Source organism: Camelina sativa, chromosome 4 (assembly GCF_000633955.1).
Source record: "Camelina sativa cultivar DH55 chromosome 4, Cs, whole genome shotgun sequence".
Lineage (NCBI taxonomy): Eukaryota > Viridiplantae > Streptophyta > Magnoliopsida > Brassicales > Brassicaceae > Camelina > Camelina sativa.
The window spans coordinates 18,991,806-19,009,222 of record NC_025688.1 but is presented as its reverse complement, the minus strand read 5'-3'; the positions used below and the strand labels follow the sequence as shown (position 1 = coordinate 19,009,222).

General features: G+C 35.3%; 3 protein-coding genes and 1 long non-coding RNA gene across 12 annotated transcripts in view; 2 read left to right on the top strand and 2 right to left on the bottom strand.

Moving 5' to 3' along the window:
* Nucleotides 1,693-4,482, top strand: LOC104781182. Of its 5 annotated transcripts, none has more exons than XR_766879.2 (9): nt 1,693-1,854; nt 2,336-2,394; nt 2,498-2,624; nt 2,733-2,846; nt 3,045-3,237; nt 3,348-3,393; nt 3,550-3,625; nt 3,762-4,070; nt 4,149-4,360. XR_766879.2 is itself a non-coding variant. In XM_019244762.1 (9 exons), the coding sequence occupies exons 3-9, from the start codon at nt 2,338-2,340 to the stop codon at nt 3,989-3,991; spliced, it is 843 nt and encodes a 280-aa protein (XP_019100307.1). In that variant the 5' UTR covers nt 1,693-1,854; nt 1,967-2,021; nt 2,336-2,337; the 3' UTR covers nt 3,992-4,482. The 5 variants fall into 5 exon arrangements, 2 of the variants coding, with proteins under 2 accessions (XP_019100307.1, XP_010504085.1); XR_766878.2 differs by having other exon boundaries at nt 4,145-4,360; XR_766877.2 differs by having other exon boundaries at nt 4,132-4,360.
* LOC104781181 (phenylalanine ammonia-lyase 2-like) lies at nt 8,153-10,977 on the top strand. The gene is made up of 2 exons (XM_010505781.2): nt 8,153-8,765; nt 9,049-10,977. The coding sequence occupies exons 1-2, from the start codon at nt 8,359-8,361 to the stop codon at nt 10,796-10,798; spliced, it is 2,157 nt and encodes a 718-aa protein (XP_010504083.1). The 5' UTR covers nt 8,153-8,358; the 3' UTR covers nt 10,799-10,977.
* On the bottom strand, nt 11,473-12,055 carry LOC104781180 (auxin-induced protein X15-like). The gene has a single exon (XM_010505780.1). The coding sequence runs from the start codon at nt 11,993-11,995 to the stop codon at nt 11,621-11,623; it is 375 nt and encodes a 124-aa protein (XP_010504082.1). The 5' UTR covers nt 11,996-12,055; the 3' UTR covers nt 11,473-11,620.
* Nucleotides 14,602-17,417, bottom strand: part of LOC104781178 — a 3,938-nt gene continuing 1,122 nt past the window's right edge. Inside the window, exons 1-5 of one of the 5 annotated variants that reach the window (XR_766876.2) lie at nt 17,204-17,404; nt 16,170-16,262; nt 15,542-15,706; nt 15,315-15,466; nt 14,602-15,221 (exon numbers count right to left, since the gene is read on the bottom strand). This is a non-coding gene — a long non-coding RNA (uncharacterized LOC104781178). Of the gene's footprint in view, nt 15,233-15,314; nt 15,467-15,541; nt 16,263-17,203; nt 17,405-17,417 lie in introns of those variants that run through there. The other 4 variants (XR_766875.2, XR_766872.2, XR_766873.2 and 1 more) reach the window with 4 other exon arrangements.

The window sequence follows — 17,417 nt, the reverse complement described above, 5'->3', positions numbered from 1 at the left end:
CCTTTGGAAGTCACAAGTTCTTTCCAACGTGTAGAATATCAGAGCGATAACTTGCAACGTGTAGCTTGTTTAAAAAGTTACTTCTTCATTTTTGAATATAGTTTTTTTTTGTTAACTCGTTTTTGAATCTTCGGGATGAAATATTGATAAGATATTGGAAAGGCTTTTGACTAGTACTGCAGTACAGTTTTGTTGTTTTTTCATTTTAGTGAAATACAATTTTTTTTTTTTCATACATAAATGTTGAATGTATTCAGAGCTGGATTCTGCACCCCCCAAAAAAGAGAAAAAAGAAAGAGTATTCAGAGCTGGACACAAAAAAAAACAAATTCTGAACAAAAAAACTGAAAATTATTGCTAATGGGGTTTTGTGAGAATTGTTTTAAGAGTATGTTTTGGGAGTTTCTAAACAAACTTAAAATTGTGAAAACGCTTTTAGTTATGTATATCGTCTTTTTTTTTTTTTTTTTTNGTCACGTCTACCCGTTAACATCTTTATAAAAAGGTCTCTCTACACATGAGATTTTAGTTTTCTTTATTAATTTCACAACAGCTGCTAGAGAGTGAAAACAGTGACAAAAAAAAAAAAAAAAAAAAANGATATTTTTTGCTACTTCTTTATTTCTCAAGAAGTCATTTTCTGTTCTCAAATTTTATTGGACAGCTTTTAAAACATAATGTTTGTCAACTCAAACCCAATTACAAAACTTATATAAATACAGAGTATTGTACATATATATAAATATAACATATATTAAAAAAAAATGTTATCATTTGTCTATCCTAATTTGTTTTGTATTGTTCTTTATTTCCTATGCATATGCAAAGCGCAAAATATAAGTAAACCTGATTCACTGGCAAAAGAAATAGACAACAAAAGAAATATACTTGGTAAAAAAGCCCAAAAGTCTATGTAGTAGATATGTTATTGGGAGATTGTATTAAATAGTCTTTTCTTCAAGGAAAAAAATTGTCAAGTTATCCAACGTGCTTATTACAGGGTTACGTACTAGTAATGAGGCATTTTATAGCCTGACGACCCAAGATTCATTTTTTCGAGGCCCCTATCTTAATAATAATAGTGGTCTTTGTTGAAAGATTCCGAGACTATTCTTTACGTACGTAAAAAAAAATTTGCGACTCCGATGTTTTTCTTGCGATGATATACCATTGTTAACTTAAACAGTCTGATCTTTTTCATACTATTCCTCAAAGTAACACATTAACTTTTTAAACTCGTACGATTCTGTCATTCTCAATTCATTTTGTTATCTTCACTTAAGCGTTTATATTATTTTCTTTTTGAAAGAAAAATTTAAGCAGAGAAATATATATTTCCCCAATTTCATGAATTCGTGTATATCTCTTTTGACCGGGTACGGTCCGTTAAGTCTACTGTAAAACTGTTATATATGTCATCGTCATGAATGCGAATCTTGTATTTACTACTAGAACTAGACTACAAGTCTACAACATGTGTTTTTAAATGCTGACAAACAAAAAAATCTTGCAGACTAATCAAACATACATCGAAGTAGACAATATTCTGATCTAATGAGTATTGATGACGAGGTATAGAAAAGAAAAAAGACAAAAAAAAAAAAAACAAATTTGGGCTTGAGTAAAAGAATTAAGGCCCAAAATTGTTTGTGTTGGACTATTCAGGTCCATCTTTTTAGGTTCAGTCGGCGACGATTCATCTCTCGTCGTCGCCATTCATTCACCGGTTCCGGTTCCGAAGCGGGAATCAGAGGTTGGACGGCGCTTCCGTGCTTCTTACAAATTCGCTTCTTCTTCCTTCCTTCTCCGTGCACCGCACCGACGAATTAGGGTTTCTTCTGTCTCTTCACTCAGGTTTGTGCCTCAACGACTGCTTCACTTGTAGCTTGATCCTTGTTTCTCGAGCTTCTGCTATTGATTTTAATTCGTTTTTTTTTATCTTTCAATTTTTGTTTTCCATGATCAGATCTTAGCCAAATTGAGAACAACGACTTGAAACTTAATCCTCAGCCTCTGAACCTGTTTGAAACATTGACTTGATTCTTTATTCTTATTGTTCATCAATGGTTTAATAGTTCGTAAATCAAACTTTGATTAACCTAATAACTTGTTCTAATGATTACAACAAAAAATTCAATCAATTTGGTTTGGACAATGACTTGATTCTTAATCCTTAGTCTCTGAACCTGTTTTATTGTTTTTTTTTTTCTTGATCTGTAAGTTATTCTTTACTTGAATTTAGCATGTGATTTTGATAATCAATAGTAGAACACATGTAAATCTTTGTGTTTCTCCAATTTTTCATACTTTTGTTTTGGTTTTGGTGTATGGTCAGGGATGAATCTTTCTCCGTTCAAGAGAGATATAGATGAGCTCATTGGCGAGTTTGTGGAGGTTCTTTTCCTCAATCTTTGTTTATTAGCCCTTAAGTAAAAATTTTGAATTTCACTTCTTTCTTTTCCAGTTTTTTTGAATCTCTTCTGGTTTTGCATACTAGGGTGATTTGACAACGTTTGCTGATATGAAGAGCGTGTGGCTATCCCGAAAGTTTTCTTATATATATGAAGCTAGTCCTAACAGCAACTTAGCGTTTTTCATGCAGTCGCTATATGCGCATACCATTGGTACGTTTTGGTTCACTTCCTGGATTTTTTGGAGCTGCTGTTTGTATTCACCCTGTTGCTCCCTAGTTTCTTAGCTAAGCTCACAAGCCAACCTTTATATCTATACAGGTCACATGGTTAGTATTGATTCTTTTTCACGGAGACTTGGAGGTCTTTATTGTCTCTATTGCCTTCATGAGATCCAACCTTTTAAACCCAAGTTCAAAGTTTATATCTCACTTCGTAAGTGTTTTACCTTTTGTCGTTTCTTGCTGTAAGCTTTTGTAATGTGTACTTAACAGTTGGATGTATCTATCAACTTTAACTACTTTCTTTCTTTAACCATATATTGTGAATGTGATGTGAGTCATTTGACCAATTCTTTCGAAGTTCTCCTTATTGTTAGTACTATACTAAACTTGTGTGGTTCTCATCTTGTAGAAGAGCTTGGGAAATTTAGGGATCTTGTAGTCGAGGCAAAAGATAAAGGTGTAGAGATAGCTGCTGCTGTGGCAAAACAAATGCTTGATAAGAACATGTTTATATTTGGAGCTGTGGGTGAAGATTCTGCAACCAAGAAACTTAATCAATTAACAGAACTACAGAACGCACGAGTGCGGTTTGCCTATGATAAGTATGTCACTTTTTTTCTTTCTTAAAAGTTTTTTTTTTTTCAGAGGACTAACAACTCGTAGTTTTAAATAACCTTTTTAAGTGATATCATTCTCATCTTGACTTGAACAGATTACTCTCTGAAACCGAGATCGAGCAATTTATTCATTTGGATATGGTGAGTACGAAATTCTTAAAAATCTTTGAAGCGTTTACAATTCTCTCTTGCTCTTGCCTAAAGATAGTGGACAAAAAGCATATGTCCAACAGTTTGATTTTGAATTTTACTAAAGTATTCTATATTTTACCGTGTTGCTGCTTTTGTTATTATCAGGGTAACGAAGTTGATCTGAGTTCCCTACATAAAAGGTCTTTAGATTATGCAGAGGCCAAAAAGCGTGCAATCAAAGGTATGCTATACTTCATATGAACTGTTTTTTGCAGTCAAATTTTTTTATTTTCATTTCTCTAAGTATTACCATTGATGTTATTTCCCTCCCATCCCATTTCATTATGTTTATACCCCTTGTTCTCGTAATGTTAAAGGAGCAGGAGAAATAGTGGAGATTGAAGACATAAAGCACATATCAGAAGAGAAAGAGTTGATGGGAGAGAAAGTGGAGAGATTGAAAGAGGAATGGGATTCACAAAGAGTTTTATTATATGAACAAACCAAGCTTGATGGTCTTACTAGGACACAGAAACTATTGAAAGATGTGGAACATGATGAAGATGATGGGTTTGATGAGCTTGATCACTTACTTTCTCAGAGCTGATTTCGACATTTGCAATCACCGTTTAAAGATTAGGATGCGTGCAAATGAAAAAAGCTCTCTGTAGATATGGCATTTACAGGTAGATTTTGATGAATTTTGCTATTAACTCTTTTATCAATGATAATCTTTTGTTTAATCAGGTAATGTGAACAGTCAGGTTGCGTCAGAGAGCTAGTACAAATACAATCTCATTAAATCAAGAGAGCAACATGCTGCTTAGTAAAACAAGGTGATTAAGAATGTTAATCCCGGTTTGCAGTTTTATGGTAATTAACATGTTGATTAGGAGAATACGTATAATTGGTTAGTAATAGTTTGACAAGGTGATTAGTTAAGAATGTAATCCCGGTCTGCGATTTCTAGTTGTTACTTGAAATGAGGCAATGCTATGTTTCTTTTCTCCAACAGCTTCTCGAAACTTGATACAAAACTAGAAATCTGTAGTTCTGATTCTATAACCTGTAATTTTATTGTCGATTATTAGTTTTTAATTTTATTGAAAGTGTCGATAACAATTGTGTTTAGCGAGTCTAACACTCAGGCATTATTGTCTAAACTCTAAAAACAAGAGATGTTAAAATATCGATCGAAAACACAACACTCGTAACAGTTTCTTCTTTTGATCTTACCAATCATTAGAAGACTATAGCTTGTTACCTGAATCGGTTCTGCCTCAAAAGTCTGGTGATATCCAGCTTTGAGTTTGTGTGAGCAGTGTTTTGATGATGAACTCGGTAGCATTTATAAAAGGTAAACCCACATTAACAAAAGTGTATGTATGTAGATGTAGTTTACATGGTCAAAATACGGTGTATATAATATGGATTCAAAGGCAATCAACGGGAAGTATGACACCAACTCCAATAAAAAAACCAACAAGAAATATTGAGATGTTAAGTTAAAGCTTACACGAAAACAATCACAATAACTTAGAATTGTGGTGGGCTATGTCTTTAGCTGATAGGGCCACCTCCAGTTGTATGTCGTATCTTCTGAAGCCATATACTGTATATATAAAAACGCATATCTCAAGCAGATACAGATGCAAATAAGTACAAAGGAGAGAGTGCAAGAGAGTTTAAGGAATTCTTCACCTTGAGTTTCCTCGGTTGCTACGGTTGGTTCAAGGTTACTTATCCATGATCTGCATCCCATCACCAAAGCATAGATGGTCGCCGCACCAAGATAGTTCATAAGACCGGTTTACCGAGATAATTAATATAATTGTAATGCTATTTTAAATTTGTGGAGGAGTGAGGACAATGTATTACACATGCACGAGGGAAACACACAATAGATAACAATGAATGCGGAGCTAAAAAATGAAGAAAACACACCGTTTGCATTGCATGGTTGTAAAATGAATACATGACATGTACGCAATTACTGTACATTCTTTTTGCTATTAAGTGTTGTATTTATTAAAAGTCAGACCAATGTTACAAACTTTATAATTAAAGAGTGAAATAATTGAGACTTGAGAATATACGGTCTAAATCGAAACACCTAGACGACTACGTAAGAAAAGAGATCAAACTAATCGCAAGGAACAAGATCAGTTGTAATTACTTTTTAACTTCCAAATAAAAATATCAAAAAAAAATAGCTAACATGAAAATAGTGTACGAGCAAATAACTGAATTATTTATAAGCTAGTTTCGTATATTAATTAGGTTGAAAGATTCGACAATAACGTGAAATCGTCATAGAACTTAACTCGTCCTCTTCCTAAATGTAAAACAAATTCCCTAATCATTATGCAAAAAAAAAAAAACACATTTATTTTATCAGAAAAAGTAATATCTAATTGAGGGTTCGATGGTGATATCGAACTACTCCTTACTCTGTTGCTTGAATCATCGCTACAAAAATTAATACAAAAATAAATAAAGCTAATGTAAATCAATTGGACACGAAATTATAAAAGGGTCTACAAAATTATGGCTGCAAAGAAGTAGTGGGTTGGTAGGATGGATTGATTTAAACACTTTCATGTGTGCATGCTCTTCACCACATCTTGTCTTCTTAACATCTTTACTTACGTAATTAGATACTAGTACTACCAACTATTTGTTCTGAATATATAATAACTGCAAATCTACGATTAAAAGTATTTTATAGAAAGAATAACATAGTCTAGACTTTGATAATATATTATTTAATGAAAATGCGAGTATAGACATTTTGTATTGCAAAATATGAAGAATCAAAACGTCACATATCATCAACCTCAATATTAGTGATTTTTTATTTTTATTTTTGGACAAACGTTGAAGTCGAGATTAGTTGGGTTTCTTAAATTTGATTATAAAATTATCTTAGAAGATATTGTTTCAGGCAGCTATCCATCCCTCTAACTTCTTCATAAGCGTCGTCGAACGACCTAAAAATTAAAATGCTGACTAAGCTAAAATAAAAATAAAAATAAAAAAGAAGAAAACACTCAAAATATAAATGATTATCAAATGAAAAATTACGTGAGGGAGCCCTTGTTGTGGGTCATCAATGCAACAACCACAGTGGCAAAGATCCATCAGACACCACTCGTCTCACCAACCCCCTTCAGCTTCCCCCATTTCAAAGGTCACATATTATCTCAAAATATACAATCACCAAAGTCATTTGTCCAAATCAGCCACATAAACTTTCATTTATGTTTTCTTTTCTAGTATATAGATAAATAGATAAATGCACACATCATACCGCCTTACGACGTTAACTCATTGGAAAAAAAAAAACAGAAATTGGATTCTTTCCTTCTTGGTGTAACTTATATAAGTCATAATCCAAAAAAAGATATATCCTTTGAGTTAAGCTTCTAACCAAACAAAGAGTATTTTTTGTTTTACTCAACCCGAAAAAATGTTAGCAACTTTGGCCAAATAAAATACAATATAAGCTCATGTCAAAAAAAAAACAAAAAACAAAAAACAAAAACTCACTAAATTGGATAATATTTTCCGTATACTCGAGAAAAGAAACAGAGTACTGCCTCATTTCAAGTAACTAAAAATTACAAACCGGGATTAACATTCTTAATCACTTTGTTAGATATTTTCTCCTAATCAACACGTTAATTAATTATCATAAAACCGCAAACCGGGATTAATATTCTTAATCACCTTGTTTTTCTAATCAGCATGTTGCGCTCTTGATTTTATGAGAATGTATTGTACTAGCTCTCTGACACAACCTGACTGTTTATATTACCTGATCGAACAAAAGAGTGAGTAATGGCAAAATTCATCAAATCTTCGTGTAAATGCCATGTTTACAGAGAAACGGTATATATATATATTTTCATCCATAATACTTTTTTTTTCGATATCCTTCCTCTAGAAATATTTTATGTAATAACTACACTTGCATAACTCACAGCACTTATCGTACTTGGAAACGTATATACAGTCATTATTAACTCAACCGGAGTCAAATGTTCCACCTTGTGCAGATCTAGCTAGTAATATCATTAACAAACGACTTAAAATATTTTTTTTGAAGTCAAATGTTTGGTTTAGTGTTGATACTGAAAAAATAGAAAGGGTACCCCTTGGCCCGTTTTTACCCAAACAATTCATGCTGGTTTGGTTCGACTTCAAGTGGTTTATTTGTTTATATTTATAATGAGACCAAACTAAACATATACTAAATAGCTATTCATATGTGTAAATTGTATCCACAAATTGCAATAGTGTCCACATTGACCACAAATTGCAATGGTATCCAGTACAGTTTTTTATATAAGGGACGACTTTGAAGTTGACCTAAGTACGTGTTCTTACATTCCACAACTACTCCCATTTCATCTCCAACCAAAACCATAATCCCCCACTCGTAAATTCATTTTTTTTTTGTCTCACAAAAAGTCTCACCAACCGCAAAACGCTATTTTCCTCAGCCACCAGCCACGACCACCTTTTTCGACCCTTGGGGATTGAGGTTGTTATTGATCGATCGATCGAACACAACAACGTAAAAAACTGCGCTAATTAAAAAAAAAAAAACACTTTTTGCGACTCAAACCAAATTCACGTTCTCCATTCTCCACCATTAGATCTATGATCTTCATCCAACGGTCATCATTAATCTCTCACCCACCCCTCTCATTCTTTCATTTCAATTTCTTTTTAATACGAAAATCAACTCTTGTGTTCGCCTCTCTTGTGCTTACCTAACAACAACACTAACATTGTCCTTGTTATTTAAACCACTCTTCTCTCTTCTCTTCTTCCTCAGAATAACCAAAACCCCCACCAACAACAACAATTGAAAACCTCTCTCTCTATCTTCCAAACAAACAAACTCAAGAGATCTGAATAATCTTGATCATCCCATATTCACTAAACACACAACTTTTTCAAAACCAAATGGATCAGATCGAAGCAATGTTGTGCAACGGAGGAGAGAAGACAACCAAACCAGCCGTGATGACAAAGACGGTGTCGGATCCGTTGAATTGGGGTTTAGCCGCTGAGCAAATGAAAGGAAGCCATCTTGACGAAGTCAAGAAGATGGTTGAAGAGTACCGTAGACCAGTTGTGAATCTTGGAGGAGAAACACTAACGATCGGACAAGTTGCTGCCATCTCCACCGTAGGCGGCGATGTTAAGGTTGAGTTAGCTGAGTCTTCAAGAGCCGGTGTGAAATCTAGCAGCGATTGGGTTATGGAGAGTATGAACAAAGGCACTGACAGTTACGGTGTCACCACTGGCTTTGGTGCTACTTCTCACCGCAGAACCAAAAACGGCACCGCCCTACAAACTGAACTCATTAGGTAATTTTAATTAAATTCATAATCGTAACATTATGAGTAACTAATTAATTTTGAGATTTTTAATCCTATTTTATTTTTCAAATTCTTTTTGGGATTTGTGATTAGAGAAAATATTAAATTAGTAGCTTAAGTGGATAATTGGCAGAGATTGATTTTGTTCTTGTATAATTTGTCACTGAATAAACTCACGAGTGCATGGGAAACACGCTGGGTCGGTTACTCGGGTCGGGTTGATTCAGGTCGGGTCGGTTTTAACTAATTAATTTTTTTTTTTTTTTTTCAGATTTTTGAACGCCGGAATATTCGGGAACACGAAGGAGACAAGTCACACGCTGCCGGAATCCGCCACAAGAGCCGCCATGCTCGTAAGAGTAAACACTCTACTCCAAGGATACTCAGGGATCAGATTCGAGATCCTCGAAGCGATCACGAGTCTCCTCAATCACAACATCTCTCCTTCGCTTCCTCTCCGTGGAACCATAACCGCTTCCGGCGATCTCGTTCCTCTCTCCTACATCGCCGGACTCCTCACCGGTCGTCCTAACTCCAAAGCCACCGGTCCTAACGGAGAGTCCTTAACCGCGAAAGAAGCTTTCGAGAAAGCCGGGATCAGTACCGGATTCTTCGATCTGCAGCCTAAGGAAGGGTTAGCTCTCGTTAACGGCACGGCGGTTGGATCTGGCATGGCGTCGATGGTTCTATTCGAAGCGAATGTTCAAGCGGTGTTAGATGAGGTTTTATCGGCGATCTTCGCGGAGGTGATGAGTGGGAAGCCTGAGTTCACCGATCATCTGACTCACCGTTTGAAGCATCACCCTGGACAAATCGAAGCGGCGGCGATAATGGAACACATCCTCGACGGAAGCTCGTACATGAAATTAGCTCAGAAGCTTCACGAGATGGATCCGTTACAAAAACCTAAACAGGATCGTTACGCTCTTCGCACATCTCCTCAATGGTTAGGTCCTCAAATCGAAGTGATCCGTTACGCGACAAAGTCAATCGAGCGTGAGATCAACTCAGTCAACGATAACCCGTTGATCGATGTTTCGAGGAACAAGGCGATTCACGGTGGTAACTTCCAAGGAACACCGATCGGAGTATCTATGGATAACACGAGATTGGCCATTGCTGCGATTGGGAAGCTTATGTTTGCTCAGTTCTCTGAGCTTGTTAACGATTTCTACAACAATGGACTTCCTTCGAATCTAACAGCTTCGAGTAATCCAAGTTTGGATTATGGTTTCAAAGGAGCTGAGATTGCTATGGCTTCTTACTGTTCTGAGCTTCAGTACTTGGCTAATCCAGTCACAAGCCATGTTCAATCAGCTGAACAACATAACCAAGATGTCAACTCTCTTGGATTGATCTCTTCACGTAAAACATCTGAAGCTGTTGACATTCTCAAGCTTATGTCAACAACGTTCCTTGTTGGGATATGTCAAGCTGTGGATTTGAGACATTTGGAAGAGAACTTGAGACAAACTGTGAAGAACACGGTTTCTCAAGTGGCTAAGAAAGTGTTAACCACTGGAGTTAACGGTGAGCTTCATCCATCGCGGTTCTGCGAGAAAGACTTGCTTAAGGTCGTTGATCGTGAACAAGTGTTCACATACGTCGATGATCCATGTAGCGCAACGTACCCGTTGATGCAGAAGCTAAGACAAGTCATTGTTGATCACGCTTTATCTAACGGTGAGACAGAGAAGAATGCAGGGACTTCAATCTTTCAAAAGATTGGAGCTTTTGAAGAGGAGCTCAAGGCTGTGCTTCCTAAGGAAGTGGAAGCGACTAGAGCGGCTTACGGTAATGGGACTGCAGCGATTCCGAACCGGATTGCGGAGTGTAGGTCGTATCCGTTGTATAGGTTTGTGAGGGAAGAGCTCGGTACGAAGTTGTTGACCGGAGAAAAGGTTGTGTCTCCAGGAGAGGAGTTTGATAAGGTTTTCACTGCAATGTGTGAAGGTAAACTGATTGATCCGTTGATGGATTGTCTCAAGGAATGGAACGGAGCTCCGATTCCAATTTGCTAAGAGAGCATTCCTCTGTTCTGTTCTGTTTTCGATTCTTCTGTTTCGATTTAAATTTTGTTGTTCTTTTACTGTTTTATGTTTGAATTGAGTTTTTGATTGTAATGTGAATGAATGGTGTCACTCTGTATGATATATATATGATATAAAACTTACGTGTAAAACTAGTTGTTAACTTGTTACTTTCATGTTGCCATTTGAGGATTCGGACACAGTTGATAAAAGAGAGTGATCAAGAAAAGAAGACTTGTGATTTATTATTGGTGTCTGGCTTCAAATGTACTTGTTTCTTGCTGTTTTTGTCTAAGCATTATGAATCCTTTCATGTGAGTTTCTCCTTTTTAGATACTAAAATAATGTCTATGCTATGCATCTCATGGCCATTTCTTGGAGCCTCTCGTGCATACAATAACATCATAACATATTGAGATTTTTTCATTTGAATGATAGTAGAATAATGTAAAAGGCAATTGATAGAAACTGAAAATTGTTTCTATTCTCTGACAATATCTGCATCAGACAAGTCTGACAAGAGTTCAAATCTTTTTCTATGACACAGAACAGAGGCATGATCAAGTTATGTTATAAGTTTTGCAATTTATCTTCGGATCTTTGTCAGAGTCTTAATGTTTCAGTTTATTGGAAACATTTGAAAATGCTACATGTTTAGTGAACACACTTGCTTATAATACGATCGATGGTGATACTTATATTACGAAAACTCTTACTTAATTAGTGTACAACATTATCTAACATTAATTCTTTCTGGAGATGATGAATCAAAATCAAATGAATATGTCTTTTGAATCCTCCCTCCTTCTTGCATTACATGCCAATGCAGTTTCTCTGATGCTGCGGAGTGCCACTGCAACGAACAACGTCGAGGAAAGTGTTCTCATCACATGGAATCCATAGTCTTGATGAGTTATAAGCATCTTGAGCTTGATCAAGCAATGCTTTAAAGATTGGATGTGTAAGCAAACTCATCTTTATAACAAACCTCTTGTAATCATCACCAACATACACTACCAAATGTCCTCTCGGAACATCTTTAGGTATGACTTCGTTTTCCTTCTTGAATCCCCAACAAACCTTCTCGCAGCAACTTGCACATGAAGATGTACAACAAGGTATGACTATGGATTTACTCTTCATGGTTTTGAGTTTGTTTTCGCAGGATCTTATGAACTTGTTCTTCATTTTGAGTATAGAAGGAGAGGTTTCGAATTACCAAAAAAAAGAAAAGGATGATTAATATGGATAGAGATGGTTTTGTGATGAAAAGTACAATGGTGAAGGACATGTGTATATATAGATGATTGATTCACATAGCTTAGATAGAAAATAAATCGTAGGTCCATGGTGGTATTAAATGTAGTGTTTCTGATTATGTTATGGGCAAGATTTTTTTTCTTTTCAAATAATGATAAGATACATCACGAGGGCTTTCAAATCATGCATGATAATTGTTTGCCATTTTGTTTCACTCGTGCGGTTCCGTTATTTTCCTTCGTAAAACTGAAATTGTACGAACATGCATTGCATTATTACATTTGCTATATATATTAAGAAATGTTTTTTTTTTCTTCTCACTTGTAACTGATTTTCATGGGGTTAAGGCTTGTGAGACCCCACATAAGGAAAGATAAAGAGTGATGGGTTTTGAATCTTCTTGGATAAAGTGTGATCTCGAGTTATGATTCATGGCTTGAATGATTCTAAAATTTACTGTGATTTCTTGAAGATACAAGACTCTAGTTGCAGTGACTTCTTGAATTAGCCTAAATTATCAATACAAATCCAAAATTCATGTGATAAGATATAATCTTATTAATCTTATTTAATGGTTCTATGAATGGATATGTCATAATAATCTATCCACATAGGTCTGTTTTTTATTATTTTGTTGCTCTAACTAGGGATTAGTTAAAAGGTTATAGTGCATGGATTGCAAGTGTAGACTCTGATAAAGAACTGTCAGTTTTTGCAGGGTCCAATATGATTGGGGAGCAGAACAGAGCAGAGCAACTATTCATTAGGATTCAGATTCATCCCCCCAAAAATAGCTTAGTATGAGAAGAGCAATCATTCTTTCTTACACATCACTTATGCAGATGAGCCTATGGTATGTTCTTTTTTCTTTCTTTATCTCAATGTGTCAACTAGGACCGAATCTAAAAATTAATTAAACTTGTTTAATGAAGAACAAAAGAATGTATGAGCTGGTTTTAGCTTAAATATAATAAGACTTTTTGGGTTGTGTCGGCTTGGATATCAGTTTTTTTTTTCATTTTTCTTTTGAAATGATCAATTCAGATTTCATTTTGTTAACAATATGCAGTGTACGTAATTAAGTTGGGGTGGTGACACATCAACAATGTAACACTAGTGTACAAACAACTATGATTCACATTGTGTGGTCATTTTTTGTTTAAATTAATCCTCTTTAAGTTTTCTTACTTTATAAATAATTTTCTAGTGTTTTATAATGATTCTAATTTGAAACAAACTCGGTGAATCTTTGAGCCAGACAAAGTAAACATCTCATCATCAAGAACTTTATAACTAAACATCATTTTGAGTCTTTGGACCAGACAGAACTGATGTATCATCAGACCCGGGACGGTTCAAGAGCTGGTTATCGATAAGAATGAGGGCCATTCTAAAACTAGGCTGGCTTCGTCTGCATGAAATTTATTGTGGGAACGTGACGGCTTTTATGATGTTTGTCTTCTGAGAGTCTCATCATTCTTACGAATAAACTCATTCGATGAGCTTAGGAGTGATTTAAATTTTTAAACCTTGTCGAAATTACGAACCTTTGATTTTGGGTTCAAGAACACTAAATTAATTCACTTAATGAAGTTACATACATAGGTAGATGAAATTGGAAATTTTAATATATATATATATATATATATATATATATTGTAATTTGATAGAAATCATAACATTGATGTTGTAGTGATGTATATCTTACTTACATCATCATTGGATTTGGATCTCGTCAAGTTGGAGTATATATGTAATGTTCTTGTATCATACTCGGATCATCCCATTCCTATCACTCGATTACCGACTCAACTGTTTAGAGCTAGTAAAAGAATTCGTAAACTCTATAGTATTTGATAAATAAATAAAACCTATTTTGACTTTTGTTCTTAATTTTGGAAGAAAAGCAAAACAAAAGAGGCATAGATGAGGAAGCCATACCTTCCTTCTTACACACCCACACTATTATTTGATTTGACTTTCACATGTGTCTTTCCACAGTTACCAGCTGTCATTCTTTTTCCATTATTATATCACTTTTTGGTACCCAAAAAATAAAAACCATGATTAATAATAAGTATTCTCTTGTCAAAGATTGAACTATAAGAAATAGTGAAACATTTGGGTTTGAATTTGATAAGCGCATAACAGGACAATTTGTAAATAGATGATAATCACTGGAGACTGGACTACAAAGGTTCGGTGATTATAAAATGTAAAGGGTCAATAAGATGATAGTATTTAAATTTAAATTAAATCATACAATACAACATTCCATTTTCCAACCAAACTATTTAATTCTCCCCCATGCTTCGTTTTGGGAGGCAGTAGAGCTTTATTCTTCTCATGATAGTTTAGTTTAAATTCATACAACAATCCATTCTCCAATTTAGTCTTGTAATCGATTCTGAATTACTACTATCGATTCATGTGATATTTTTTCCTATTATAGGTTTCTACAAGCTAAGTAGTTATATCTAAACTTTCGTAGAGAGAGTAGTAACAAACAACACATAAAATTGTTTCACTACGGCTTCTGGTATGGCGTTTGAATAGAAAAATGGAAAGATTATTGGTGGCTTTAAATTTAATCGTACGTCATCGCTCATAAAATATGCATACAACAATCCTATAAGGCTATATAACTTGTAAAGATCAAAGATCATCTTTGAAGAAATGTTGACAACTACTTCTGATTTCATCCTTCCTCGAAAACCTCTCTAGATAACGGAGAAATCCATCAAAACGGTTACATACGTCGCTCCGAGGCTCCACCATCAAACCTCAATATCGATGCACAGGGAAACATCAAGAAATATACAAACGAAACTGAGACGAGGTCCACTACTACAAAAGCAGTATTTGTCATAACTTGCCTGGTTTTTTGCAATGAACCACAGAATTGATTATTGCGTAAGATCCAAAGCTCTTAGGTTTCGCATATTGGTGAGCTCTGCCAAAAAGAAAGAGATGCAATATGGATTATAAATAAACAAATTGCATCAGAAAAATTATAGATTATGTTACAAAATCGAATTGGTTTTTATCACAAAGTGTTAACGGAGGATCAGGGTTACAAATCCTTGTCCTGGTAACTCGCTACTGAACTCGAATTTTAGAACCAGTACTTCCAAACTTGTCAGATTGATTAGTTCTGTGCCGAAACTAAGAATTATCAGAAACAAAGTGAAAAAGACTATCAATGTCAATGACATATATAGTATTGATTTGTTCTGAAGTACCTTACCTTGAACAGGAAAACCACCATCAAATAAGTTGTCACGGAGAATCAATGTCTTGAGGGAGAGCAACACAGCCTCATTCAAGTAGGGCAAGACACTGCTTTTGTACGAAGACATTGATTCTCAAGATTTCTGAAACTTCCCAGGCCCTTACTACCTAGAAGCAGTAAAGTATTTTACATTGTACGAAGACTTGGAAACACGAGCAAAAAATGAAAACGAATAGACAGACCTTGTCTTTTGTCGAACCAGCCTTAGACGATTCACTACTATCCATCCTTTACGAATGTTTAAATGAGGATCAGCAACGACCTAGGTCATATAGGCCTTGAGCTCTAACAAACCCCGTCTTTCACTTCATCGTCATCGTTATCATCCATGTCTTAACTATCTCTGACTTTGAGGAAGACATTGAATGCAAAGATCACATGAGGAAACACAGAGAATGTAAAGATAATTCAAAGTCATTAATAGTTAAGACATTGTGAAACTTGAGCTCAAGGCATATGATGCAATGTGCTACGAAGAAGCTGAAGTCAAAAGAGTGTCACAGGAGTAGAATTAATCAATTGTTATCAATTTAAGTATAAACATAACCATAAGAAGCTCTGCAAACTATGCATAAAATACAGGAGTTGAAAGATACAGTTCATTCTTTAAAATATCCTCATGGAGATTAATTAAGCCGTTTCCAAAATAAAAGTAACCCCCATGAGCAATTAGCAGCCCAACAAAAACCCAATGCATGACCATGATGGTTGGTTTCTCTGAATTATTTGCCTCTGCCAAATCTTTTGATGTTATTAGCAGAGTGATTTATTTGTAACTCATCATTAAGCCATAGCAAATCCTGGACCTACCTGTAAGACTATGATTCACATGGTTGCTTTGTGGTGTAGATAAGTCTGTGGAGAGAGACACTTGTCATTAACTTGTTCGGCCATCGTCGCATGCTATTAGAAAGAACAATGAATCACTGAATAAACATTATGTAAATTCCTTTGAAAATTTTACTTTTTGTAAGTTGTTACCATCTCATTGACTTTTAATTACACAAACAAATATAAATTTATGAAAAAAAGGTGATCCCACTATAAAAATGGTGGAAGTTTCCTATTCGGGCAACTAACCAATTCTTCTCATTGATTCTTATGTCTTCTTCACCACTTTAACGGTGGAACTTTCCTATTTGGACGAGTGATTATTATTCTTTTAATCTTTTGTTTGTATCAATCGTCACAAAACAATAAAAAACAAACACATCATCTATTAAGGCTAATCAATCAATCTTTTGTTTTGTCTTTTGCTAGTGGAACACACTGAAAACAGTTGTAAGAATTCCCATACCTAAACCTTACTTCTATAAAAAGCACAAGGCATTGGAAGAAGCAAAACAAAACAAAAATGCGAATTCAGACAAGGCATGACTTGGTAGTGGTGGTGATGGTAATAATGGTGGTTATGAGCTCTTTCATTGTGGAGGGTGGAGGGAGAGGGATAGACACAAGGCTTCACCATGTTCAGAAGGAAAAAACTGTCATTCCATCAGCAAGAGGAGTAGACAACCATCATAACATTCCAAGACAAAACTTTGACAATTGGGGTGGCAACGGGGGAAGCGGTGGTGGAGACGACGGAACAGGTTAGAATCAGAAAAAGGAGCTCCTAAGACGTGTATTTTTGTGTGTGTATATATGTAAATACTGTGATGTGATGAAGTGATTAATGGCCTATGTTTTGTGCTTTTTCTGATGTATCCTAAGTATATGTCTATATTTGCTTTTCATAAAACTTGTGGTATGAACATGTGATGAACGAATGACAATAACACTCATAAGAAGTGAGTTTTATAAACAGAAAGAAAGTATTGATTAGGAGTAGTTGAAATGAGTACCTTTATAGCTAGTTTAGCCAAAAGTCTGGTGGAGTAGCTGCTTTGGAATATCAGTAAAGCTTCATCTGCTTCTTCCTTCAAGTGCTTCAGGTTTTAAAAGTTTTATGAGCAACACAGCAAGGCCTTTCTGATCCAATTGATAAAAGCATCGAAACCATGCTGGGCACCACGGAGAATCAAAGTACAGAAGCACAAAACCCCCCCCCCCCCCCCC